Genomic DNA, 27,478 nt, shown 5'->3' with positions numbered 1-27,478 from the left:
CTGTTCTGAGAGAAAGTGACAGGGAGAAAGAAAGTGCTCTCTGCCTTGCTGGTTGGCATCGTGCTTGGTTACTTGGATTTTGTGCTGGAAGAGCTTCAGGATAGCTGTCGTTAATGCCTAGAATGATAGTGCTAGTGACAGGGAAAGACTGTCGGACCGTGATCTTCTAGGTGGCATTGGCAGCTGAATAGCTCAGAGGGCTGATGAGGTTGAAGATGTTGAAGGTGATGGCATTCTGGGCAGTTACAGAAGTCACTGACAGTGACAGCCAGGAGCAGAAGTATCTGGAGTCACTGGAGATATAGTCAAGTCATGGCTTACAGAGATCACAGTTGCAGTGGGATCTTCTACAGCAGAGGCTTTTTAACTGCCAGTTAATTCCAGAGTGGGGGGGCGGGGGCGGGGATAAACCTGGGCATTGCTTTCCTTCAGCTGCCTCCAGGTGACTCATTGCTTTGGAGACAAAAGGTTCTCTAGTTTGTGAGTGGAATGTCAGATGCATTGTTGGTGCTTGCAGGAGCTACTCGTGAATGGACTGCTGTCCAGGGCTAAGCCAGCTCAAAGGTAGGCCTGTTCGGGCTTGAAAATACTGCCTTTGTAAAGCACCTTTCCCACGGAAGCTTGGGGAAATTAGAACAACTGGGCTTTTTTTTTTTTTTTTTTTTTAAAGTCATATTTAATTGTGTTTTCAGTGAACGTTTACACAGCAAATTAAGTTCCCGTTTGACAATTTCTATACACATTGTTCAGTGACATTAGTACAACAACTTGGCTCTTAATTGACCTTTTGCTCTTTATCCTTGTCCAGCTTAGCAGTGATTCCAAGAAGTGACTCCTGCCCTCCACCCCTTTTTTCTGGTCTCTTGGCATCATTTTAAACTGTTAGGTTCTTTTTGTCCCATTGTCCTTGTAGTATTTACATACCTTACGAGGTCCACAGGAAGGGAGGATTCTTTCTGCTCCCCTAATTCTTTTCTGAAACCTGTGTGACTGCCTGATGAGAGGAGTGGACAAGGCTTTTGAAGAAATAGCAAAATGAGAAATTGCAGTTGCATTTAAGGGAACAAAGAACATTTTTGGGAACAAGAGAGAATTTCTTTATCTGAGCTGTGTTAATTATAAAGCGAAGTGATTTTTCAGGGGAAAAAAAAATCACAAGAGGAGAGAGGCCAAGAAGATGTTCCAGAGTGAAGAAACATGAGAACTAAATGCAGTACATGATCCTGGACGGACCTTGGATGGAGGAGAGGGACAATGTATTTGTTTCCTAGGGCTACCATAACCAATTACCACAGACTTGGTGGCATTTATTCTCTCATAGTTCTCACAGAAGTCTGAAATCAGGGTGTTGGCAGAGTTGGTTCCTTTTGGAGGCTCTGAGGGGACATCCATTCCATGCCTTTCTCCTAGCTTCTGGTGACTGCCAGCACCCCTTGGTGTTCCCTGGAGTTAGAACTTTATAACTCCAGTCTTTGCCTCTGTCTTCTCATGGCCTTCCCTTCTGTTTTCTTCTTTTCTTAAGAGTTTTTTAAAATAAGCTTTATACTGAAGTGTAACATGTATATAGAGAAGTGTACACATCTGCTGACCACCACCCAGAATAAGAAATAGAACATCACCAGCACTCCAGACGTGCCCCCTTGTGCCTCTCCTAGGTACTACCCGCCTTCTTGGGAAGGCCATGTCCACCCTAAAGATAACCATCATCCTGGCTTCCAACACATAGGTGAGACCATTTGCTTGAAGTTGCACCACGAGTAAAGGGCCTGGTGCCAGTTTTACTACCCTGTTCTGTAGCAGGAGCCCCAAAGGTGGACAAGTTCTGTGTGGGCAGTGGCAAAAGTGATGGGCTGGCTTCATAATTCTGCTGCATCCTGGCTGTAACTAGGTGTAGGCGTGAACATCTGCGAGTCTGGGGAGAAGGCCATGTCTTTCTCAGGAATCAGAGAAGGGTCCGCCAGGGAAGTTCCTCTCAATCTGCCTCAGCCAGGAGCTTGGTCTTTAAGACATGTGCAGTACAGCACACACACACACCCTTATGATCTGCTTATAGCTTGAAGGATGGTTGCGACTGCAGACCCTCTCAGTAAATCTCTGACCTCTCAGGAAAGCTATTAGGAACTTACTGGAAGGAAAGCTTTTTTTTTTTTTTTTTGGTAAATTATGGTAAAAATAAAACAAGGTGTTTGCCAACTCAACATTTTTTACATTTACAATTGAGGGACAGTGGTTCTATTCATGTTGTGTAACCATTACTACTCTCTTTCCAAATTTTTCTATCACATTGACAGAAACTCAGTACCCCCGACCAGTGACTTCTTTCTCCTTTCCTCTTGTCCCTGGTAACCACTAACAAACTTTGATCTCTATATACTTACCTATTCTAGATATTTCATATAAGTGGGATCATACAATATTTGTCCTTTGGTGGCTGGCTGACTTTGTTCAGCATAATGTTCTCAAGGTTCAGCCATGTTGTAGCATGTATCAGCACTTCTTTTCTCTTTAGAGCTGAGCTGTGTTCCATTGTATGTATATACCACATTTTGTTTATTCATCTGTTGATGGACATTTCGGTGGTTTATCTCTTGCAGGTAGAGTCATATTCCTACTCTGCAAATTTTTTATTTTTTCTCATCTTGATCTTTCAGATGTATGTAATCTTGCCAACTCTACACACCTAATTTAGAAAATATACTCAGTATTAAAGAAGTTGCTAACTACTTTAACTGTCTTGAGAGAAAATTGGCGTCACAAGGAGGGTGTTTGAGCACAAAGATAAAGCTTTTCCCACTGGTGAGTAGAGAGTCAGGCAAAAAGGGAAGTTCTGTGGTGCTAGACACGGTCATAACTTGACAGCCATAGATTTAAACTAGAAGAGATATGAAACCAGAATTCTTTCGAGAAAAGCAAAACCTTTTTTGATTCTGTAACTCAAATGGCTGTCCCACCCTGGTTCTTGGCACCTTCAGCACAAAAGTTGGGGATCTACTGTTACTTGATTTTTCTGGAAAAAATGCTTCCTTTGAGGCAGGGAGAGATCCTTAGCAGGTATTAGCTATCTTGAGAAATCTGAACAGAATAAATTCGTGTTGCCCCTGTTTTTTTTCCTGAACTCTTCAACTTTGTGAGGTAAACAGGGAATTAGTCGCCTTCTTGATGTTTATAACGTTGTAGCTCTAAAATAAAATCCTTTAGACAACTTACAAGGAATCCAAGAATTAGAAAAGGAAGAGACTGTGGGCTTCTGTGCACAAAATGACGACAGGGCCCAGAGTTGCAACAGTCAACAAAAATTTACTGACTGCTTCTCACGCACCAGGCAGTGTTGTACGTGCTGGGGATACACAAAGCAGGGAACAAAACAGAGTCCCTGTTCTCACTCACAGAGCAGATATTCTGTGAACTCCAGGGAGATTGTATCTTGCCAGATGTTTTAATTCCTTCTTTTTCTCTGTTCCTTTCCATAGGACATAAGAATAAGCTGAACAGACTCTGACAACTGGCTTTCAGCTCTCCAGGACTTTCTATCCAGTTCTCCTTTTGTGGCCCATGTGCTGCATCCTCTGCCCTCAGTGTGCAGCCGGCCCCCAACGCAATGTGTGTTTGTCAAACCATGGAAGTGGGGCAGTATGGCAAGAACACAAGTCGGGCTGGAGACCGGGGAGTCCTCCTGGAACCCTTCATCCACCAGGTGGGCGGACACAGCAGCATGATGCGCTACGACGACCACACTGTGTGCAAGCCCCTCATCTCCCGGGAGCAGCGCTTCTATGAGTCCCTCCCTCCTGAAATGAAGGAGTTCACCCCTGAGTACAAAGGTCAGTTGCTGGCCAGTTTGATGAGAGCAGTAGCCTCAAGCCTGCGGGCACTTGACTGAGTTTTCCTTGTTTTGTTGGCCATGTGATGTGATTGTAGGTCTCCATTGTCTCAAAGAAGCTGAGTTACTTTGTTAACCAAAAGCGTCAGCAAGGCTGAAAGCATCAGCAGAGTCTTTATGTTTTGAAAATTGAATTCATTGGTAGGTAAACTAAGAAGAATTCACACCCTTAAGTCCCATTGGTGGAGAAGAACATGCTGTAGTCAAGGATGTTTCCCCTGTTTGCTCTTAAAATCTAGAAGAGAAGGGAGTGGCACTTCTTTGGCTCCTGAGGAGGAAGAATTGCATGTTATCCAGGTTATGGCTGTGAAATGGCTGGCAAGGAGGCTCTGTGAGCCTGTGTCTATATGTGCTGGGGGAATGAATTGATGTTAAGAAATTTAGAGAAGGCAGGAACCTCAAGGTCCTAAGTTTTGAAGAGAAAATAATTTGTTTTAAAGTATAAATTGTTGTTGTTGTTAGGTGCTGTCTTAGTCATTTAGTACTGCTGTAACAGAAATACCACAAGTGGATGGCTTTAACAAAGAGAAGTTTATTCTCTCAGAGTCCAATAAGCTAGAAGTCTGAATTCAGGGCACCAGTTCCAGGGGACAGCTTTCTCTCTCTGGTGGCTTTGGAGGGAGGTCCTAGTCGTCAGTCTTCCCTTGGATGTATTCTGCTCCCGGCACTGCTTTCTTGGTGGTATGAGGTTCCCCTGTCTCTCTGCTCGCGTCTCTCTTTTATATCTCAAAAGAGATTGGCTTAAGACACTACCTAATCTTGTAGACCTCCTCAATATAACTGCTGCTAATCCATCTTATTACATCACAGTGATAGGATTTCAAACACATAAGGAAATCACATCAGAAGATAAAATGGTAGACAATCATATAGTCACGCAAGGGAATCATGACTTAGCCAAGTTGACATATTTTGGGGGGACAAAATTTAATCCATGACAGGTGGTGTCTTAGTCATCTAGTGCTGCTATAAAAGAAATATCACAAGTGGATGGTTTTAACAAAGAAGTTTACTAGTAGGCTACAAGTCCAAATTCAGGGCATCAGCTCCACAGGAAGGCTTTCTCTTCTGTTGGCTTTGGAGGAAGATCCTTGTGTTCAATCTTCCCCTGGACTGGGAGCTTCTCCACACGGGAACCCTGGGTCCAAAGGACCCGCTCTGCTCCTGACACTGTTTACTTGATGGTGTGAGGTCTTCCACGCTCTCCGCTCACTTCTCTCTTTTATATCTCAAAAGAGATTAGTTTAAGACACAGTGTAATCTTGTAGATCCCATCAGCATAACTGCTGCTAATCCATCTCATTAACATTGTGGAGATAGGATTTACAATACATAGAGAAATCACATCAGATGACAAAATGATAGACAGTCATGCAGTACTGGGAATCATGGCCTAACCAAGTTGACACATGTTTTTTGGGGACCATTCAATCCATGACAGGTGCCATTGAGTCGATTCTGACTCATAGTGACCCTGTATACAACAGGACAAAACACTGCCCAGTTCTGTGCCATCCTCACAATCGTTATGTTTGAGCCTATTGTTGCAGCCACTGTGTCAATCCATGTCATTGAGGGTCTTCCTTTTTTTTTTTTTTTAATAATTTTTATTGAGCTTTAAGTGAACGTTTACAAATCAAGTCAGTCTGTCACATATAAGCTTATATACACCTTACTCCATACTCCCACTTACTCTCCCCCTAATGAGTCAGCCTGCTCCCTCCTTCCAGTCTCTCCTTTTGTGACAATTTTGCCAGTTTCTAACCCTCTCCACCCTCCTATCTCCCCTTTCCTTTTTTTTACTTACCCTATATTTTACCGAGCATGATATCCTCCAGGGACTGGTCCCTCCTGATAACATGTCCAAAGTATATGAGACATAGTCTCTCCATCTTCACTTCTAAGGAGCATTCTGGCTGTACTTCTTCCGGGACAGATTTGTTTGTTCTCTTTGCAGTCCATGGTATATTCAGTATTCTTCACTAACACCATAATTCAAAGGGATCAATTCTTCATGGATATATAGCAGAACTAAGTCATTTTATTTTTTCATTATTTAATTCTGGACTCTGTAGCACTGTTTGCAACTTTCTATACTTCATTTTCTTTTAATCTGAATTATAATTTAAATTCCAATTAAAAATTTTTATTGTGTTTTAGGTGAAAGTTTATAGTGCAGATTAGTTTCTCATTCAAAAATTTATGCACAAATTGTTTTGTGACATTGTTTCAATCCCCACAGTGTGTCAGCACTCTCCCCGTTTTGCTTTCCATCCTGGGTTCTCCACGTCCATTTGTCCAGTTTTCCTGTCTCTTCCTGCCTTCTCGTCTTTGCTTTTTGGCAGGTGTTACCCACTTGGTCTCATATCCTTGATTGAACTAAGAAGCATATTCCTCACATATGTTATTGTTTTATAGGCCTGCCTAATCTTTGGCTGAAAGGTGGACTTCGGAAGTGGCTTCAGTTCTGAGTTAGCAGAGTATCCGGGGGCATAGTCTCAGGGGTTCTCCCAGTCTTGTGTCAGACCAGTAAGTCTGATCTTTTTTGTGGATTTGAATTTTGTTCTATATTTTTCTCCCGCTCTGTGTTAGACCCTCTATCGTGATCCCTGTCAGAGTAGTCGGTGATGGTACCTGGGTATCATTTAGTTCTTCTGGGCTCAGGCTGGTGGAGGCTGTGGTTCATGTGGTCCATTAGTCCTCTGGACTAATAATTTTCCTTGTGTCTTTGGTTTTCTTCATTCTTTGCTCTGGACAGGATGAAATCAATAGCTGTACCTTAGGTAGCTGCTCACAAGCTTTAAAACCCTAGATGCTACCCTCAGAAGTTGGATGTAGAACATTTTCTTTATGAACTATGTTATGCCAATTGACTTTGATGTCCTCCAAGACCATGGTTCCCAGCCCTCAGCCCCAGTAACTCAAGGTGTTTGGATGTGTCTAGGAAACCTCTTTGACTTTACCTTGGTCAAGTTGTGCTGACTTCATCTATTACACTTCAACGTAAAGAAAAATTCTCACAACTGAACCAATAAGTGACATCACGATAAAGGGAGAAAAGATTGAAATTGTCAAGGATTTCATTTTACTTAGATCCACAGTCAATGCCCATGGATGCAGCAGTCAGGAAGTCAAATGATGTATTGCATTGGGAAAATCTGCAAAAGACCTCTTTGGAGTGTTACAAAGCAGAGATGTCACTTTGAGGACTAGGGTGCCCCTGACCCAAGCCATGGTGTTTTCAATCGTCTTATATGCCTGTGAAAATAGGACAATACATAAGGAAGGCTAAGAAGAACTGACGCCTTTGAATTATGGTGTTGGTGAAGAATATACCACAGACTGCCAAAAGATTGAGCAAATCTGCCTTGGAAAGAGTACAACCCGAATGCTCCTTAGAGGCAAGGATGGCGAGACTTTGTCTCACATACTTTGGACACGTTATAAGGAGGGACCAGTCCCTGGAGAAGGACATCATTCAAAAGAGAGTAAGACCCTCAATGAGGTGGAATGACATAGTCACTGCAACAATGGGCTCAGTATAATAACGATTACAAGGATGGGGCAGGACTGGGCAGTGTTTGGATCTAACAACAACAGCGATGGCAAGCATCCCTTCATGTATTTGTTGGCTGCCTGTATGTCTCTGGTGAAGTGTCTGTTCATGTTCTTTGCCCATTTTTTAATTAGATTGTTTGTCTCTTTGTTGTTAAGGTGTTGAAGTTTCCTACAGATTTTAGAAATTTGTCCCTTGTCAGATGTGTCATTGCCAAAATTTTTTTCTCAGTCTGTAGTTTCTCTTTTTACTCTTTTGGAGAAGTCTTTTGATGGATATAAGTGTTTAATTTTTAGGAGGTCCAAGTCATCTAGTTTATCCTCTGCTATTTGCATTTTTAGTTATGTTTGATAGTCTATTTATGCCATAAATTAGGGTCCTTAGGTGTTATGAATTGAATTGTGTCCTACGAAAATATGTGTCAACTTGGTTAGACCATGATTCCCAGTAGTGTGTGGTTGTCCTCCATTTTATGATTGATGTAATTTTTCTAATTACATCAATACTAATTAATTAAATCCTTATCTATGCCTTTGGTTAATGAGGTAGGATTGAGTTATGTTGAAGAGAGTTAGGGTGGGCTGGAACACCCTTACTCAGATCACATCCCTGGGAGTTTCCCTGGGGTATAGCCTGCATCACCTTTTATCTTACAAGAAATAAAAGGAAAGAGAAGTGAGCAGAGATACGGGGACCTCATACAACAAGAAAACAGTGCCAGGAGCAGAGCATGTCCTTTGGACTCGAGGTTCCTGTGTGGAGAAGCCCCTAGACAAGGGAAAGATTGATGACAGGTTTCTTCCCCCAGAGCTGACAGAGAGAGAAAATCTTCCCCTGGAGCTAACATCCTGAATTTGGACTTCTAGCCTACTAGACTATGAGAGGATAAATTTCTCTTTGTTAAAGACATCTACTTGTAGTATTTCTGTTAGAGCAGTACTAGATAACCAAGACACTAGGTTTGCCCTTTTTTTTTTCTTCCATGATCTTTATAGTTTTAGGTTTTATGTTTAGGTCTTTGATCCATCTTGAGTTGGTTTTTGTATATGGTGTGCGGTATGGATCCTGTTTCATTTTTCTGCAAATGGATGTCCAGTTTTGGTTTGTTTGCATCTCTAAGTATAAGGTGTGTCTCTTGTAGGCAGCATATAAGTGGATTGTGTTTTTTTATCCATTCCACCACTCTGTCTGTTTATTGGTGCTTTTAGTCCATTTATGTTCAGCATTATTACTGATAAGTATGAATTTAGTGCTGTCATTTTGATGTATTTTTTATTGTGTTGTTGGATGGTTTCTTTGTTCCACTTAATTTTCTGTGCTGAGTCATTTTTCTTTATGTATTTTCATTGTTGATTTTGTGTTTAGTGAGCCTTTATGTTTTTCTCGTTTTTCATTTGGATGTGTAGGATTGTTAGTTTCCTTTGTGGTTACCTTAATATTTACCCCTGTTTTTCTAAGTTTAAACCAATCTTTTATTTCTTTATATTGCCTTGACTTCCTCTACATATGTAAGATCTATAACTACATTATTTAGTCCGTCCTTTTTGTTTTAATGTTGTCATCTTTTACATATTGACATCTCTGTTTCCCTGTTTTCAGTGTTTTAGCTTTGGTTTATTCTTGTGACTTCCCTATCTGGGTTGATATCTCGTTGTTGTGTCCTGTGTTCTAGTTATGGATTGTTATCTGATGTTACTGATTTTCTAACCAGAGAACTCCCTTTAGTATTTCTTGTAATTTTGGCTTGGTATTTACAAATTCCCTAAACTTCTGTTTATCTGGAAATGCCCTAATTTTGCCATCATATTTGAGAGATAGTTTTGCTGGATATATAATTCTTGGCTGGCAATTGTTTTCCTTCAAGGCTTTATATATGTCATCCCATTGCCTTTTTGCCTGCATGGTTTCTGCTGAGTAGTCCGAGCTTAGTCTTAATGACTCTCCTTTGTAGATGATTTTTCATTTATCCCTAGCTGCTCTTAAAATTCCCTTTTTATCTTCGGTTTTGGCAGGTTTGATTATAATATGTCTTGGCGACTTTCTTTTGGGATCTGCCTCGTGTGGGGTTCGATGAGCTTCTTGGATAGATATCTTCTTATCTTTCACAATATCAAGAAAGTTATCTCCCAACAAATCTTCAACAATTCTCTCTGTATTTTCTGTTATCCACTCCCCGCCGGGCCCATACTGGTACTCCATCCACTCGTGGGTTATTCCTCTTGATAGAGTTCCACATAATTCTTAGAGTTTTCTCATTTTTTAAAAATTATTTTATCTGATTTTACCTCAGATAAGGTGGGGTCAAATGCTTTATCTTCAATCTCACTAATTCCATTACCTCAGTTTTATACCTGTGACTTTTTATTGAGATGCCTAACTGAAATTTTATTGTTAATCTTTTGGATTTCTGTTTGCTGTCTCTCTGTGGATTCTTGTAGCCTGTTAAATTTGTCAGTAAGGTCTTGCATAACCTTCTTAAGTTCCTCTTGTATTCCCTGGCTTGTTCTGCATTTTGCCTGATCTTCCTGATCTCTTGAAGAGCTTTGTTGATTAATCTTTTGAATTCTACCCCTGGTATTTCCAAAATATTATCTTCCTCTGGAAGGTTTCTTGATTCTTTGTTTTGAGCACTTGCTGAAGCCATCATGGTCTGCCTCTTTATGTGATTTGATATTGGATGTTGTCTCCAAGCCATCAATAAGTTATTTTATGTTTGCTTACTGTGTCCTCGCTTCTTGTTTTGTTTTGATATGCCCAAATAGGCTGGTTGTGTGAGCTAGTTTGATTATTGGTGTTTTTGAAGCTCTCACATCCTGTCACCAGGTGGTTAGAGCTGTTACTAGGTATGGGAGCCCAGGAGTCTGTTTACTTTTCCTGTATGGATTCAGCTTAGGTGTCCAGGTTGTCAGTCACTAAGTGTGTGGTGCAGGCTCTGACTTACAGTCCTAGATGGGCAGGGGTGATTGGAATAGGCACAGATATCTGGCTGCAGTAGGGTATCATGTGCTGAGCAAGGCCAGGGGGCTGACCGCTGCCCCTGAGTGTCTGTGAGAAGAGTGCATCCTTGTTCCCTAGAGTGCAGAGGTGGGTGGGTTTTGCACCTGGACTATGGGCACCCAGTGCTGTTGGCTGTAAGGATCAGGAGGCATCACTTATTCTTGGACCCCTGTCATGGGTGCCTAGGTGGTATGGGTGGAGCCACCAGTCTTCCAGCCCCTGATGAGGGTAGGTGAGGACCCAGCTTAATGGGCAGAGCAGTGTCAAATGTCACAAATCTGCCACTCCCCCTTATAGCTGATATAGTTGAAAATAGGCTTCAGGTGTATACCCTGTTGTACTGTGCTAATAAGGGCCTACGCTGTTGAAATGGCACCACAGAGATCTATGCAGGGGTGAAAGGCATTCAGAGTCCATGGACCACTTGTGCTTGTGCCTGGACAAACGGCCTGTGCCTTCCCTGAGTTCCTGGCTTAGGGGAGCTGGCAGATTATTTTTTCCTGTTGGTTAATTTGTTCCCTCTCTAAAACCGGGAGAATGGCTCTGGACGTGCAACAGGTCTTAATTCCCGCCCAGGGGACACGGCAGTCACTGAAGCTGGCCCGACCTGGTGCAGAGTGGGGAGGGTGCAGGTAAATGGGAGAGAGGTTCTTCCCAAAGGGGGTGTTTTTTGGCTCTATGCGGTAGATTAGAGGCATGTTCTCACCTTTTGCCAGTTGAGTACCACTTCTTGCTGGTTCTAGAGGGTTGAGCAGACCCTCCACCACTTGGTGTCTCCTGCTGTGGAAGGCACATCCCAAGTGCCACTGCTTGCCTCCCCATGCATACCTGCCATTCCCACCTGCAGGGTGCTGGTTCCCACTGAGTCAAGTCTGGCAACTCCTTGCTGCTTCTGAACCATCTGCACCCTCCTCATGCTGCTCAGTCCAATTCCTCAACTTTGTCTTTGATGTTCGGAGTTCCTAGACTGTCAACATAATTGATTCACTTGTTTTTTCAGGTCTTCGATGTAAGAGGGACCACAGGAAGCATCTGACTACTCCGCCATTTTGGTCCCACCTCCTGGATGTCCACTTTTGCCAGCACCATTTGTTAAAGAGACTGTCTCTTCCCCATTTAATGAATTCCAGCCCTTTGTCAAAGATCACCTGTCCATAGGTGGATGGAACTGGGTCCTCAGTTCTGCCCTGTTGGTCTGTGTGTCTGTTGTTGTGCCAGTACCAGGCTATTTTGACTACAGTGGCTGTATAGTAGATTCTGAGATTGGGAATTGTGAGGCCTTCCATTTCATTGTTATTCTTCAGTAGTGCTTTGCTTATCTGGCGTCTCTTTCCATATAAAGCTGGTGGTTAGTTTTTCTTTCTCTTTAAAGAATGTTGATGGAATCTGGATTGGGATTGCATTATATCTATAGGTCCCTTTCGGTAGTATTGACATTTTCACATGTTAAGTCTTCCTATCTATGAGCATGGTATGTTCTTCCATTTATGTAGGTCTCTCTTGGTTTCTTGCAATAGTGTTTGTAGTTTTCTTTGTGTAAGTCTTTTACATCCCTGGTTAGGTTTATTCCTAAGTATTTAATCTTTTGGAGTGCTTTTGTAAATGGTATTATTTTCCTGACTTACTTTTCAGAGTTCTTTGTTAGTGTAGAGGAATCTGATTTTTGCATGTCGATCTTGTACCTTGATACTTTGCTGAATCCCTCCATTGGTTCCAGTAGCTTTGTTGTAAAGTTTCTGGGATATTCTATGTATAGGATCATATCATCTGCAAAAAGCGATAATTTTATTTCTTCCTTACCAATTTGGGTACCTTTTATTTCCTTTTCTTACTTTATTGCTTTCTAACCATACTGACTTCCAGTACAGTACTGAATAAGGGTGATGATAAAGGCCATCCTTGTCTGGTTCATTCTCACAGGGAATGCTTTCAGCTTCTCTCTGTTGAGAATTACCTTGACTGTTGGTTTTGTATATATGCCCTTAATTATGTTGAGGGATTTCGTTTCTATTCCTGTTTGGCTGAGAGTTTTTATCAGGAATGGACGTTAGATTTTTATACTTGTTTTTCAAGGTATAAAATCATGTTTTTCATTTTAAGGTTAAATTTTCAAGTACTATCAGGGCCATCATTTTTTAGCAACAACTTTAGGCCATTTTTTTTTTCTTATTGTGGTAAAAATATCCACAACAAAATCTTCACCAGCTCAACAATTGCCACATGTAAAATTCAGTGATACCGATCACATTCTTCATGTTGTGCAACCTTTATTGCTATACTTTTCCAAATTATTCTACCACTATTTACATAAACTCTATGCCCCCCAAGCAAAAATTTCCCCTTTCTCCCTCTCTCCTACTACTGGTAACCATTGATCTTTTGTTTCTATATATTTGTTTCATGTAAGTGAGATCATACAATATTTGTCCTTTTGTGACTGATTTATTTCACTTAGTATAATGTTTTCTAGGCTCACCCATGTTGTGGCGTGCATCAGAACTTCATTTCTCTTTATGGATGAGTAATATTCCGTTGTATGCATATACCATGTGTTTATCCATTTGTGCGTTGATGGATATTTTGATTGTTTCCACCTTTTGCCTATTGTGAAAAGTGCTGCAGTGAACATGTGTACACCTTTCTGTTTGCGTTCCTGCTTTCACTCCTGGGTATATACCTAGAATTGGGATTGCTTGGTCATAATGGTATTTCTGTGTTCAACTTCTTTTTTTTTTTATTTTTATGTTCAGCTTCTTGAGGAACCACCAAACTGTTCTCCACAGTGGCTGTATCATTTCACAATTCTACCAGCAAGGGATGAGGGTTCCAATTCCTCTACAACCTTGCCAACACCTGCTACTTTCTATTTTTATTTTTTGATCATTGCCATTGTAATGGGGATAAGGTGGTGTATATCATATATCATTGTGGTTTTAATTTGCATCTCCCTAATGGCTAATGATGTTGAGCATCTTTTCATGTGCTCTTTGGCCATTTGAATGCCCTCTGTTGTGAGATGTTTGTTTAAGCAAAAGCATCAGCAAGCATCTGCCCATTCTTTATTGTTTGTTTTTTTGTTATTACCTTTGGAAGTTTTTATATATTTTGGGTATTAGACCCTTATCAGGTATGTTGTCAGTTGTTGTTGAGTTGGCTCCAAATCGTAACAACTTGATGTATAACAACGAAACGTGGCCTTGTCCTGTGCCATGTTCACAGTTGTTCACAGTCGTTGGTATGTTTGAGCCCATTGTTGCAGCCGCTGTGTCAGTCCATGTCATTGAGGATCTCCCTCTTTTTTACTGACCCTCTACTAAGCATGCTGTCCTCCAGGGATTGGCTCCCCCTGATGACATGTCCAAAGTGAGATGAAGTCTCACCATCCTCACTTCTAAGGAGCTGTGCTTCTTCTAAGACCAATTTATTAGTTCTTCTGGCAGTCTATGGTATATTCAGTATTCTTTGCCAACACCACAATTTGAATACCGTTCCTATTTCTTCAGTCTTCCTTATTTATTGTCCATCTTTCACATGTGTATGAGGCAATTGAAAAGACCATAGCTTGGGTCCGGTGCACCTTAATCATCAAAGTGACGTCTTTTCTTTTTAAAATTTTACAGAAGTCTTTTGCAGCAGATTTGCCCAAAGCAATACGTTACATCATTTGATTTCTTGACTGCTGCTCCCGTGGGCGTTGGTTGTTGATTCAAGTAGAATGAAATCTTTGACAACTTCAATTTCTGCACCATTTTTCACGATAATGTTTGGCCCAGTTGTGACAATTTTCATTTCTTCACATTCAGGTATAATCCATACTGAATGCTGTAGTCTTTTACCTTCATCGGTAAGCCCTTCAAATCATCTTCATTTTTGGCAAGCAGGATTATGTCATCTGCATATCACAGGTTGTTAATGAGTCGTCCTCTAATCCTAATGCCCCGTTCTTCTTCGTATAGTCCAACTTTTCAGGCATATGTATTGGATATGTGGTTTCTAAAAATTATTTCCTCATCTGTAGGCTGTCTTTTCACTTTATTAATAAAGTTCTTTCATTAACCAAAGTATTTAATTTTTATGAGGTACCATTTATCTATTTTGTCTTTTGCAGCTTGTGCTTTTATTGTCATACCTGATAATTCATTTTCAGAAACTAGGCCCCACAGATGTGCCTCTTCATTTTCTTCTAAAAATTTCATGTTTTTAGTATTCACATTTAGGTCCTTCATCCATTTTGAATTGGTTTTTGTGTATGGTGTGAGATATGGATCTTGATTCGTTCTTTTGCATGTGAAAATCCAATTTTCCCAGGCATTTGTTGAAGAGACTTCCTTCCCTATTGAATGAACTTAGCCAGCACTCTTGTTGAAAATCAGTTGACCACAGATGTTTGGATTTATTTCTGGACGCTCTGTTCTCTTCCATTGGTCTATATGTCTGTTATTATACCATTATCAACCAAAAACCCATTGCCGAAAGTAGATTCTGACTCATAATGACCCTATAGGACAGAGTAGAACTGCCTCATAGGGTTTCCAAGGAGCGTCTGGTAGATTCAAACCTTGGACCTTTCGGTTAGCAGCCAAATTCTTAACTACTGCTCCACTCGGGCTCCATACCATTATCGGGCTGTTTTAATTACTATAGCTTTATAGTATGTCTTGAAACTGGGAAGTATGAGTCTTCCTACTTTATTCTTCTTAAAGATTGCTTTAGCTGTTTGAGGTCCCTTGCCCTTCCATATAAATTTGAGAATTGGCTTTTATATTTATGCAGAGAAGGCTGTTAGAATTTTGATTGCATTGAATTTATAGATTACTTTGGGTAGTATTGACAACTGTATTAAGTCTTCTAATCCATGAACATGGAGTGCGCTTCCGTTTATTTAGGTCTTCTTTAGTAACATTTTCTAGTTTCTAGTCTTTTACCTTCCTGGTCAAATTTATTCCTAGGTACTTTATTCTTTTAGATGCTCTTGTAAATGGTAATATTTTCTTAATTTCGTTTTCAGCCTGCTATTTGCTGATGTATAGAAACGCAACTGATTTTCATTTGTTGGTCTCATATCCTGCCACTTTGCTGAATTCCTTTATTAGTTCTAATAGCTTTCTTGTAGAATCTTTGGGGTTTTCTCTGTATAGGATCATGTTATCTACAAAAAGAGATAGTTTGACTTCCTCTTTCCAGATTTGAATACCATTTATTTTTTTCTGGTCTCCTCTGGCTAGGACTTCCAGAGCAATGTTGAATAGTAGTGATGAGAGTGGGCATCCTGATCTTAAGGAGAAAGCTCTCAGTGTTTCTCCATTGAGATATAATGTTAGCTGTGGGTTTTTCGTATATACCCTTTATTGTATTGAAGAATGTCCCTTCTATTCCTATCTTGTTGAATGCTTTTATTATGAAACTGCCGAAGTTTATCAAATGCCTTTTCTTCATCTATCGAGATGACTATGTGATTCTTTTCCTTTGTTCTATTAATTGATGCTTTACATTGATTTTCTATAGTCATTTTATTTTAGAACCTGATCTTTGTCACTATGTTTGTATATTTTTATGACTGTCCGTCAATGTTTAAGTTATATTTTTTTGTATTCTGCTTTTTAACTTTTTCAAAGTTGACACCGTCCTTTATTGGGGTTCCTCAATTTAGAAGGAAATTAGAAAGGAAAATCAATCCCTATCAGTGTTGATTTTTTTTCTTTAATTCTTAATTGGCAAAAAGAGGTAAAGCAGTTTGTGGAACACCCCAAGTGTTCTTTACTTATGTCTGGAATGTTCTTTCCATTGCCATTTACCCACAATTTCCCCTCATCCTTCAGTCCTTCGGGTCTTCCCAGAGACTCCTTCCCTGATCATCCTATATCAAGTTTTCTGCCCAGGAAGCCTTATTATTTTCTATTGGAGTAACCTTATTTAGTTTCATCTTAGCACTTGTCACAAAATACAAGTGTTTTGTCTAAGCATTTGTTTACTGTGTTTTTCACATTAGGGTATAAGCTCCATCAAGGTCCTGGCCTTATCTGTTGTTTACACTAATGAGCACAAGGCCTGGAACCTGGTAGATGCTCAGTAAATACTTGATAAATGAATGAAATGACGCTAAGGGCTTATTTGCATAAGGATACAGAAACCTTGGACTTCACATTTAGCAGTGTGAGCATTAACACTGATGATTGTAGCTGATCATACTAAAATAAATAAAAATCTACTTTTAAGCTTCCTGCCAAGGTATGGGATATTACGGATACTTTTCCTTAGCTTGGTTTTCAGCTCCCTGTGGCTTTCTACCCAGTTCTCCTTTTGTGGCCTGTCTGCTACATCATCTGTCCTCAGTGTGCAACCAACTTTAAAAAATACTTGTGCTGTGGAAATAAATAGATGTGTATAGATACGTGTGTATGTGTGGGTTAGTATTCATTCATACAGCGTTTTCTAGATCTGTCCACTGAAACAGCCTAGAAGCAATGATATCCCAGTGACAATGAGCACATCTAGTGCCAAGATCCTGGCTTTTTAAAATACCATTCCTACAATAAGAGGAAAGGGCTCCTTAGAGGAAATAGTTGGTTTCTGGGTTGGGGCAGGAAAAAATAAAAGATGAGCCTGGAGCATCTTGTGATGATGGAAAGTAAAGAATTGGTAAAAAATGACAGAGGTGCATGTCAAAAGTACATAAGTGCCAAATTAAAGGATTCCCAGTAGCCAGACCTGGGAGAATTTGAGCAATAAAGTTAATATCCCAAAGTCCACACTAATATAACTAAACAAAACAAATCTGTGTTTTTTTATGAGAAGGGATAGTTCTTCCTTATAGTAAAATTTTTTTTTTTAAGTTTTCATTTTTCTTGTACTTTAGATGAAGGTTTATAGTGCAAATTAGTTTCTTGTTAAACAATTAATACACATTCTGTTTTGTGACATTGGTTTCCAATCCTATGACATGTCAACACTCTTCCCTTCTTGACCTTGGGTTCCCCGTTACCAGCTTTCCTGTCTCCTCCTGCCTCTCGTCCTTCCCCCGGGGCTGGTGTGCCCGTTTAGTCTTGTTTTGTTTTATGGGTCTGTCTAATCTTTGGCTGAAAGACGAACCTCAGGAGTGATTTCAGTACTGAGTGAAAGGGGGCTGTGCTCTAGGGGTTTCTCCAGTCTCTGTCAGACCAGTAAGTCTGGTCTTTTTTTGTGAGTTAGAATTTTGTTCTACATTTTTCTCCAGCTCTGTCCAGGACCCCCTGTTGTGATCCCTGTCAGAGCAGTTGGTGGTGGTAGCCAGGCACCATCTAGTTGTGCTGGACTCTGACTGGTTGAGCCTGTGGTAGTTGTGGTCCCTTAGTTCTTTGGACTGATCTTTCTCTTGTGTCTGATTTTCTTCATTCTCCCTTGTTCCAGATGGGGTGGGACCAGTGGAGCACCTTTGATGGCCACTCAGAAGCTTTTAAGACTTTCTCAGACGCTGCTCACCAAAGTAGGATGTAGAACATTTTTTTTATAAACTACGTTATGCCAGTTGAGCTAGACATCCCCTGAGACCATAGTCCCAGCCCTTAGCCCAATAATTCGGTTCCTCAGGGAATTTGGATGTGTCTATGAAGCTTCCGTGACCTTGCCTTGGGTCATGTTGTGATGGCTTTCCCAATATTGCGTACTGTCTTACCATTCACCAAAGTTACCACTTATCTATTGTCTAGTGAGTATTTTTCCCTCCCCTCCCTAGTAACCATCAAAGATTGTTTCTTTCTGTGTGTAAACCTTTTCATGAGTTTTTATAATAGTGGTCTCATACATTTGTCATTTTGTGATTGACTTATTTCACTCAGCATAATGTGCTCCAGATTGATCCATGTTGTGAGAAGTTTTGCAGATTTATCATTGTTCTTTATTATTGTATAGTATTCCATTGTACATTCGTACCATAGTGTGTTTATCCACTCATCTGTTGATAGGTACTTAGGTTTTTCCATCTTTTTGCTATTGTGAGTTATGCTACAGTGAACATGAGTGTGCATTTATATGTCTGTGTGTGAAAGGGCTCTTATTTCTGTAGGATATGTTCCTAGGAGTAGAATTGCTGGATCGTATGGTATTTGTGTCTAGCTTTTTAAGGAATGGTCATATCGTCTTCCAAAATGATTGTATCATTTTACATTCCTACAAGCAGTGCATAAGAGTTCCAAGTTCCCCACAGCTTCTCCAACATTTGTTATTTTCTGTTTCTTTTTGTATGTGTGCCAGTAATGTTCGGGTGAGATGGTATTTTATTGTAGTTTTGATTTGCATTTCTCTAATGGTTAGTGATCTCAAGCATTTCCTCATGTATCTGTTAGCCACCTTAATGTCTTCTTTGGTAAATTGTACGTATCTTGGTAAATTCGGTAAATTGTCAGTACATATCTTTTGCCTATCTTTTAATTGGATTGTCTTTTTGTTGTAGAGATGTTGGATATTCCTATAGATTTTAGAGATTAGACCTTTGCCTAATGTGTCATAGACAAAAATTTTTTCCCAGTCTGTTGGTTCTCTTTTTACTCTTTTGGTGAAGTCTTTTGATGAGCATAAGTATTTAATTTTTAGAAGATCCTCGTTATCTAGCTTATCTTCTGGTGTTTGTATGCTATTTATGCTGTGTATTAGGGTGTGTAGCGTTGACCCTATTTTGTCTTCTATGATCTTTATAGTTTTTGGTTTTATATTTAGGTCTTTGATCCATTTTGAATTAGTTTTTGTGTATGGTGTAAGGTATGGGTCTTGTTTCTTTTTTTTTTTTTTAATAGGTGGTGGACCTCCAGTTTTGCCAGCACCATTTGTTAAAAAAGACTTTTCCCCACTTAATGGACTTTGGGCCTTTGCCGAAGATAAGGTGACTGTAGGTGGATGGATTTATATCTGGGTTCTTGATTCTGCTCCATTGGACTATGTGTCTGTCATTGTACCAGTATGAGGCTGTTTTGACTACTGTAGCTGTGTAGTAGGTTCTGAGGTCAGGTAGTGTGAGTTCTCCTACTTTATTGTTTTTCTTCAGTAGTGCTTTACTTACCCAGGGCCTCATTCCTTTCCATGTAAAGTTAATGATTAGTTTTTCCATCTTGTTAAAGAATGCTATTGGTATTTGGATCGAGATTGCATTGTATTTGAAGATTGCTTTGGGTTCAGTTGACATTTTAACAATGTTGAGTCTGCCTATCCATGAGCATGGCATACCATTTATGTAGGTATTGTTTGGTTTCTTGCAATAGTGTTTTGTAGTTTTCTTTGTATAGGTCTTTTATGTTTTTGGTTAGATTTATTCATAAGTATTTTATTTTGGGGGGCCCTGATGGCACAGTGGTTAAGTGTTTGGCTGCTAACCAAAGGATTGGCAGTTTGAATCTACCAGCCACTCCTTGGAAACCCTGTGGGGCAGTTCTGTTCTGTCCTGTAGGGTTGCTATGAGTCGGAGTGTCTCGGCAGCAACAGGTACAGCTATTTTACTTTTTTAGGGGCTATTATTTATTTATTTATTTATAAATTATAAATGGTGTTGTTTTCCTAATTTCCTTTTCATAGTTCTCTTTATTGGTGTATAGCAATCCAACTGATTTTTACATGTTTGTCTGGTATCCTGTTACTCTGCTGAATCTTTCTATTAGTTCTAGTAGTTTTCTTGTGGAGTCCTTTGGGTTCTCTATGTATAGTATATCATCCCCAAATAGGGATAGTTTTACTTCTTCCTGACCAATTTGGATGCCTGTTATTTCTTTTTCTTGCCTTATTGCTCTAGGTAGGACTTCCAGCACAATGTTAAATAGGAGTGGTGGCAAAGGGCATCCTTTTCTTGTTCCTGTTGTCAGAGGCTATGTTTTCAGCCTCTCTCCGTTAAGAATAAAAACCCTGGTGGTGTAAGTAGTTAAGTGCTATGGCTGCTAACCAAAAGGCCGGCAGTTCAAATTGACTAGGCTTTCCTTGGAAACTGTATGGGGCAGTTCTACTCTGTCCTGTAGTGTCATTATGAGTCGGAATTAACTCGACGGCAGTGGGTTTGGTTTTTGGTTTGGTCTGTTAAGAATGATGTTGGCTGTTGGTTTTGCATAGATGTCCTTTATTATGTTGAGGAATTTCCTCTGTACCTATTTTATTGAGAATTTTTATCAGAAATGGGTGTTGGATTTTATCAAATGCCTTTTCTGCATCGATGGAGATGATTGTGTGAGCCTTTGCTTGGTCATGGCATGTTATTTTTTTGATATGATGCTGAGTTCTGTTGGCTAGATAATTTTTTCATCTATTTCATGAGAGATACTGGTCTGTAGTTTTCTTTCTTTGTGGTGTCTTTGCCTGGTTTTGGTATCAGGGTTATGCTGGCTTCATAGAATGAATTTGGAAGTACCTCTTCCTTTTCTGTGTTCTGAACTAGTTTGAGTACGTACTGCTGCAAGCTCTTCTCTGAATGTTTGGTAGAATTTTCCAACGAAGGCATCTAGGCCAGGGCTTTTTTTTTTGGCAGTTTTTTAAATTCCCTTTGCAATTTCTTCTCTTTTTATGGGTCTTCTCAGATTTTCTCCTTCAGTTTGTGTTAGTTTAGGTAGGTACGGTGTTTCTAGAAATTTGTCCATTTTCCCTAGGTTTTCAAATTTATTGGAGTATAGTTTTTCATAGTACTCTGTTATGATCCTTTGTATTTCAGTTGAGTCTGTTGTAATGTCCCCCATTTCATTTCTTATTTGGGTTATTTGCATCCTCTCCTGTTTTCTTTTGTCAAGATTGGCCAGTGGTTTGTCAATTTTTTTTTTTTTTTTTTTGGTTTGTCAATTTTGTTGATCCTTTCCAAGAACCAACTTTTGATTTTGTTGATTCTTTCTGTTGTTTTTCTATTCTCTATTTCATTTATTTCTGCTCTGATCTTTATTTCCTTTCTTCAGGTGGCTGTGTGCTTCTTTTGCTGTTCTCTTTTGTTTGAATTGTGTAGCTAATGTTTTGATTTTGTCCCTTTCTTTTTTGATGTGTGCATCTATTGCTATAAATTGACCTCTGAGCAGCACTGCCTTTGTTGTGTGCCAGAGGTTTTCATATGATGTATTTTCATTCTTGTTTGATTCTAGGAATTTTTGTTTTCCGTCTTTGATTTCTTCTGTTACCCACTGGTTTTTAAGCACGTTGTTATTCACCTTCCATGTACTTGATTCTTTTCCCTTCCTCTTCCTGTTACTAATTTCTACTTTTGTGGTGTGATCAGAGAAGATGTTTTGTATTATCTCAGTGTATTGGATTTTGTTGAAGGTTGTTTTGTAGCCTGTTCTGGAGAATGTTCCATGTGTGTTGGAAAAGAATGTGTACTTTGCTGCTGTTGGGTGGTGTTCTATATTTATCTATGAGGTCAGGTTGGTTGATTGTGGCCTTTAGATCTTCTGTATCTTTGTTGTTCTTTCTAGATGGTCTGTCCTTTACTGAGAGTGGTGTTGAAGTCTTGTACTGTTATTGTGGAACTGTCGATTTCTCTTTTCAGTGCCGTTAAGAGTTTTATGTATTTTGGAGCCCTGTCATTGGGTGCGTAGATGTTTATTATGTTCTTGTCTTCATGGTAGATTGTCCCTTTAATCATTATATAATGTCCTTGTCATTTATAGTGGGTTTTGTTTTAAAATCTGTTTTATCTGAGAGTGGTATTGCCACTGCTGCTCTTTTTTGGTGGCTGTTTGCTTGATATATTTTTTTCTATCCTTTGATTGTGAGTGTATTTATATCTTTGTTTCTAAGGTGTGCTCTTGTAGACAGAATATTGATGGGTCCTGTTTTTTTTTAATCCATTCTGTCACCCTCTGTCTCTTTATGGGTGCGTTTAATCCATTTGCATTCAGTGTGATTATTAATAGGTGTGAGCTTATTGCTGTCATTTTGTAGTACTTTTTTTGTGGTATTGACATTTTCTTTGTTCCTCTTCTGTGCTGAATTCCTTTTGTTTGTGGGTTTTTTTGTTTTGTTTTTTTGTAGACTCTGTTTACTGACAGTTTATGTTTTTCTTCTTTATTTTGATGAGTAGGTTTATTTTCTTTGTGGTTTACTTTGAATTTACCCGTATTTTCCCAAGTTTAAACAGTCTTTTATTACTTGATAACTCCTTGACTTCCTCTCCATTTGAATATTCTATACGTACACTGTTTATTCCCTCTTTGATTATTCTGACATTGTTGTCATTTACAGATTGACCTCTCTGGTTCCCTGTTGTAAATTTTTTAGTTTTGTTTTATCCTTGAGAGTTCATTAGCTAGGTTGGTATCTGGCTGATACTGTTTATGTCCTAGATTCAGGTTTTCGTCTGATGTTGTTGGTTCTCTAACTGAAGGACTCTCTTTAATTTTTGTAAATCTGGTTTGGTTTTTATGTATTCCCTTGATTTCTGTTTGTCTGCAAATATCCTAGTTTCACCATCGTATTTGAGCAAGAGTTTTGCAGGATATATTATTTTTGGTTGGCAGTTTTTTCTTTCAAGATTTTCTATATGTCATTCCATTGCCTTCTTGCCTGCATGGTTTCTGCCGAGTTAGCAGAGTTTAGTCTTATTGTTTGCCCTTTGTATGTAACTTTTTGTTTTTCACGTGCTCCTCTCAGGATTCTTTCTTTGTCTTTGGTTTCAGTGAGTGTGATTATGATACGTCTTTTTGTTTTTCTTTTGGGGTCTATCCTATATGAGGTTCATTGAGAGCTTCTTGAAAGGTTGACTTTTCTTTCGTCTTTCATGGTATTAGGGAAGTTTTCTGTCAGCAAATCTTCAATGATCTTCTCTTTGGTTTCCATTTTCTTCCCCTGTTCTAGAACTCCTATCGCACGCAACTTCACACAACTTTTTGCTTTTGATTGTATTCCACATCATTCTCAGGGTTTCTTCATTTTTCTTCATTCTTTTCTCTCATATTTCCTCAAACACAGTGGTATCTTAAAGATTTGTTTTTAATTTTGCTGATCTTGTCTTTTATTGTTTCGGATTTGCTCCTGAAACATTCTATTGCACTGTCCATTTCTGAAATATTGTTATCTTTTGGATTTCTAATTGCTGTTTTTGTATAATTTCTAGTTGTTTGTTTATTTTGACATTTTGTCCCTGTGTTATTTTCCTGAATTCTTGCATTGCCTTGTCTGTGTTTTCCCTGATTTTGTCTATTTTGTCCTTATTTTTGTCTGTATTTTCCTTCATCTGTTGGAGAACCCTGAATATTAGAGTTTTACATTCTCTGTCAGAAGGTCATCTAGTGTTTTATTTTGATCGCTTTCTGGAGGTATCCTCTCCTGTTTTTTTTTTTTTTTTTTTTAATGTTTTGATATAGTCTGTTGTTTCTGGGACATTTAGGAATTATTTTCCTCGTTTATTGATTGTTGAGTTGATTGTTTCATCCTGCTTTTTTGTTATATATTTGGTTATGTCTGGGCAGGTGGGCTGAGGGTGTTTTGTTGCTTGCTTGCCTGTGGGCACGATACTTCTCACCACCTTGTCCAGGTGAGCAGAGCTGGTAACTCAGCTATGGTGCAGCAGGGTGGGTCCAGCAGGGGTAGAGGGGTGGAGATGGGCAGTTTGCAGCATGAACTGGGGCTAATAAGGCATGGCTGGGGGTTAGTGCAGGGTAGGGTCCAGGGGACTGCATTGCTGCCACTCGGAGGCATGGTGCTCGTTGCATGGTTCAGATAGGCAGGAGGGAAAGGAGAAGATGTGATGTGCACAACTGAGTGGGTGGGTGAAAGAGGAGAAATTAAAAAAAGGGAAAAAAATGGAGTAAAAGAAAAAAGTAAAATGGTGGTGTGGTAGGATTCAATGGGTGGGGGTAAGACAGACCTGGTGAGGCTGTGTGCCCATGGCTTTCTAGCTGAGTGGGGTGGCTTGGCCTATTGAGAAGGGGCACGGGTGGCACATGGGGCTGGGTGGGCGGGGGAAAGGAAAGGAAAGAGGGGAAAGAGAAAGAAGAAACCGGCAAACAAATAAATAAACAACAGCAAAATGAAAAAATATGGTGGTAGCAGAGCCAGCCCTTGGAGGCAGGGCAGAATTGGCGAGCTGATGTCTCTTTCTCCAGGTGGCATGGCATGGCCGATCAGGAAGGCAGTGCAGGGCCTAGGTGGGAGAGGGAAGGAAAAGGGAGAAGGGGAAAGATAAAGAAAAATAAAAAGAATGGTGCTGAGGGAGCCAACTGTGGGGGCAGTGCAGACCTGGGGAAGCCATGTGCCAGAGGCTCTGCAGCCGAGCAGTACAGCATAGCCCACCAAGAAGGGGGCGGGGAGTGGCACATGGGGCTAGTTGGGTGGGAGAAGGAAAAGGGAAAGAGAGAGAGAGAAGAAACAACAACAAAAACAAAAAATAAATAAAATGCCATTGAGGGAGCCGGTCAGTGATGGCAGCACAGACCTGGGGAGGCCATGTACAGTGACTCTCCAGCTGATTGATGCAGCACAGCCCCTTGAGAAAGGGCAGGGGTGGTGCACAGGGCTGAGTAGGCAGGAGAAAGTAAAGGAGAGAGAGAAAAGAAACAAACAACAAAAAAAAGAACAAAGCAAACAAACCAAAAAATCATAACCCATCAAGAAGGGGCAGGGGGATGGCACATGAGGTTAACTGGGTGGGAGAAAGGAAAGGAAGGAAGAGAGAGAGAAGCAAAAAAATGTGTGTGTGTGTGTGTGTGTATATATATATATATACACAAAAAAATGGCACTGAAGGGGCCGGCTGGCGGGGGCGGGGGTGGACCCTGGCAGCAGTGAACTGGTGTCTCCCTGGCCAAACGACCGAGGCCCGTTGGAAGGTGGTGGAGGCCACATATAGGGAAGAAGGGTGGGGTGGGAAAGCATGTATCCCTCATTACCTGGTGCTTCCTGTACTCTGCAGTCCTTGGTGGCTGAGGTCCAAGATGAAGAATCTGGGTGGCAGCGATCTGGTCTCTCTCCAGTTGAGCAGCCGTGGCCCGTTGGAAAGTGGCAGAGGCCTCATACAGTGAAGAAGAGTGGGGGGTGAGAAAGCATGTGTCCCTGGTTACCAAGTACTCTGTCTCCTGTTGGGTGCTCTGAGAGGTTGCGTCCCATACTCCCTGTCTGTGATCCTTGGTGGCTGAGGTCCAAGATGGCAAATCCGTGCCATGTTAGCTGGTAGGAAACCTCCGCTCTGTAGCCCTCCTTGTTATCTGTTCTCTGTCAGTTTCTTACTCCATTTGGTGCTTGATTGAGTTCTTTATTCCTTCATTTGGTGTTGATGTCTGTATCTGTTTTACTTCGTTTTGCGGGTCTTTGCTATAGAGGGATGGCATGGTGCTTCTGTCTATAGTGCCATGTTTGCTGCGTGTCTTCCTTACAGTAAAATTCTGATTAATAAATATAGGAGTGATGGAAACAGAAATCACCATTAGGCAAACAATATGGTAGTAATTGTTGCAGGCAAGAACCATCAGTGGATTCTAAAATTAGTGGGCTAAAGTACAATAATAAGCAGGATATTTAGAGAATCTCAAAGTATCTCCCTGTAAGATGCTCATTAATTATAACAAGAAAAATAATAGCTTTGCAGTGAAGAGACCTGGTAAACACCACTGTAACCAAGTGATTAAAGTTATCATCGCTAGTAATAAGGAATGTACCTACTAGCATGAGCTGAGGAGAACACAGGATCACTTCTGTTGCCCAAAATACATAACCTAAATCAAATCAGGAGAAAACATCAGACAAACTCGAAGTAAGGAACATTCTAAAAAGTAAATGGCAAGTGCTCTTCAAAAATGTCAAAATCATGAAAGACGAAGATTGAGGAACTGTCCCAGATTGGAGGAGACTTAAGGAGACATCAGAACTAAATGTAATGTGAGATTCTGGACCAGAAAAAGGAAAAATATGGAGAAAGCACTGAAATTTGAATAAAGTATATAGATTAGCTAGTAGGATTGTATCAGTGTTATTTCCTGGTTTTGATAATTGTTAATTGCACTATGATTGTGTAAGATGTTAGCATTAGAGGAAGCTAGGGGAGGGTATATGGGACTCTAATATTTTTATAGCCTTTCTGTCATTTTAAATATATTTCAAAATAAAAAGTAAAACCCTGTGCTGTAGGTCTTTGAAATATATTAATTTGACCAATAGTATCTTTTACTTTCATTTTCTGTGAAAAATTGGGCCTCATTTGACTTAGAAAGGAGGGATTAATTGTAATTTTGTGGAATCATACTTTTGAGAAAGTATATTCTTTCCTAGTGAAAATGGCAGCCTGAGGAAGGAAAACAGGATTTGTTATGGCCTTTAAAGACATCTGTTCCCCTAATCTGAGAGAAGGTAGGGGAAAATGGAACAGTGCCACTGACTAAGAATCCGTCCCTGGGAGACACCATGAGTTTCTAACATGTCTTGTCCCAATTCTGGTAGTTGTTGTGATTTAGAGAACATTATTCTGGAGCTGGGGCTGGACTACCTTTAAGTCCTTCCTTAGCATCAGAAGGACTCCATGAGCTAGCTAACAGGGCCTGCAGTTCTTTCTGGTTTTGGCATATTTACAGCAGAAGGTTTGGCCATGGATTTGTTGAGTGTGGAGGGGTAGGTGACTGAAGCTGCATTTGTAAGTGTAACTGTTGTTTCTTAGACACTTAGAGAAGGTAGTACATTTGATTCTGGATTCTCATTTTGCAGCTGTAAAACATTTATTCCTTCAAATCCAGTATTGTTTGCTTCTTGTTTTAAAATAATAGCAAAACCTCCACCCAAAGGTAGCCTGTGTCTATTTAAATCAACTTAAAAAAAGCCAAGAAAATGAGGGCTTATATCAGATGAATTTAAAGAATATTGGTTTTTGTTTTCCTACCTGTATTCTAACCTAGATATGTGTAAGCAAAGAGGTTAAAAAAAAAGTACCAAAAAATACTGAAAGAAAAAAATGTCTTTAAACTAAAAGTAGATTGCATGGCTCAATTACCAAATCCCACTTGTTCTTGAAGGGAGCATCTTCCTGCCTTTACCCGTAGCCATTTCTTTCCTGCTCAGGTATGCTGCTGTGTCTCCCTGAGGTATGTTGGGGTGCACCAGTACATGTTCCTGTAGAGAGTGAAAAGTTTCCA

The 27,478-nt window shown here is 40.0% G+C and overlaps 1 protein-coding gene across 4 annotated transcripts in view; it reads left to right on the top strand.

Moving 5' to 3' along the window:
- IP6K1 (inositol hexakisphosphate kinase 1) overlaps positions 1 to 27,478 on the top strand; it is a 79,263-nt gene that overhangs the window by 37,896 nt on the left and 13,889 nt on the right. For 2 of the 4 annotated variants that reach the window (XM_049863514.1, XM_049863515.1), the window contains one exon: positions 3,471 to 3,821. In XM_049863514.1, the coding sequence (XP_049719471.1) occupies positions 3,599 to 3,821 (223 nt within the window). In that variant the 5' untranslated portion in view covers positions 3,471 to 3,598. Of the gene's footprint in view, positions 1 to 2,639; positions 2,797 to 3,470; positions 3,822 to 17,819; positions 17,896 to 27,478 lie in introns of those variants that run through there. The other 2 variants (XM_049863516.1, XM_049863517.1) reach the window with 2 other exon arrangements.

This window comes from Elephas maximus, chromosome 20 (genome assembly GCF_024166365.1).
Source record: "Elephas maximus indicus isolate mEleMax1 chromosome 20, mEleMax1 primary haplotype, whole genome shotgun sequence".
NCBI classification, from domain to species: domain Eukaryota; kingdom Metazoa; phylum Chordata; class Mammalia; order Proboscidea; family Elephantidae; genus Elephas; species Elephas maximus.
This window is presented reverse-complemented; position numbering and strand designations above follow the sequence as displayed.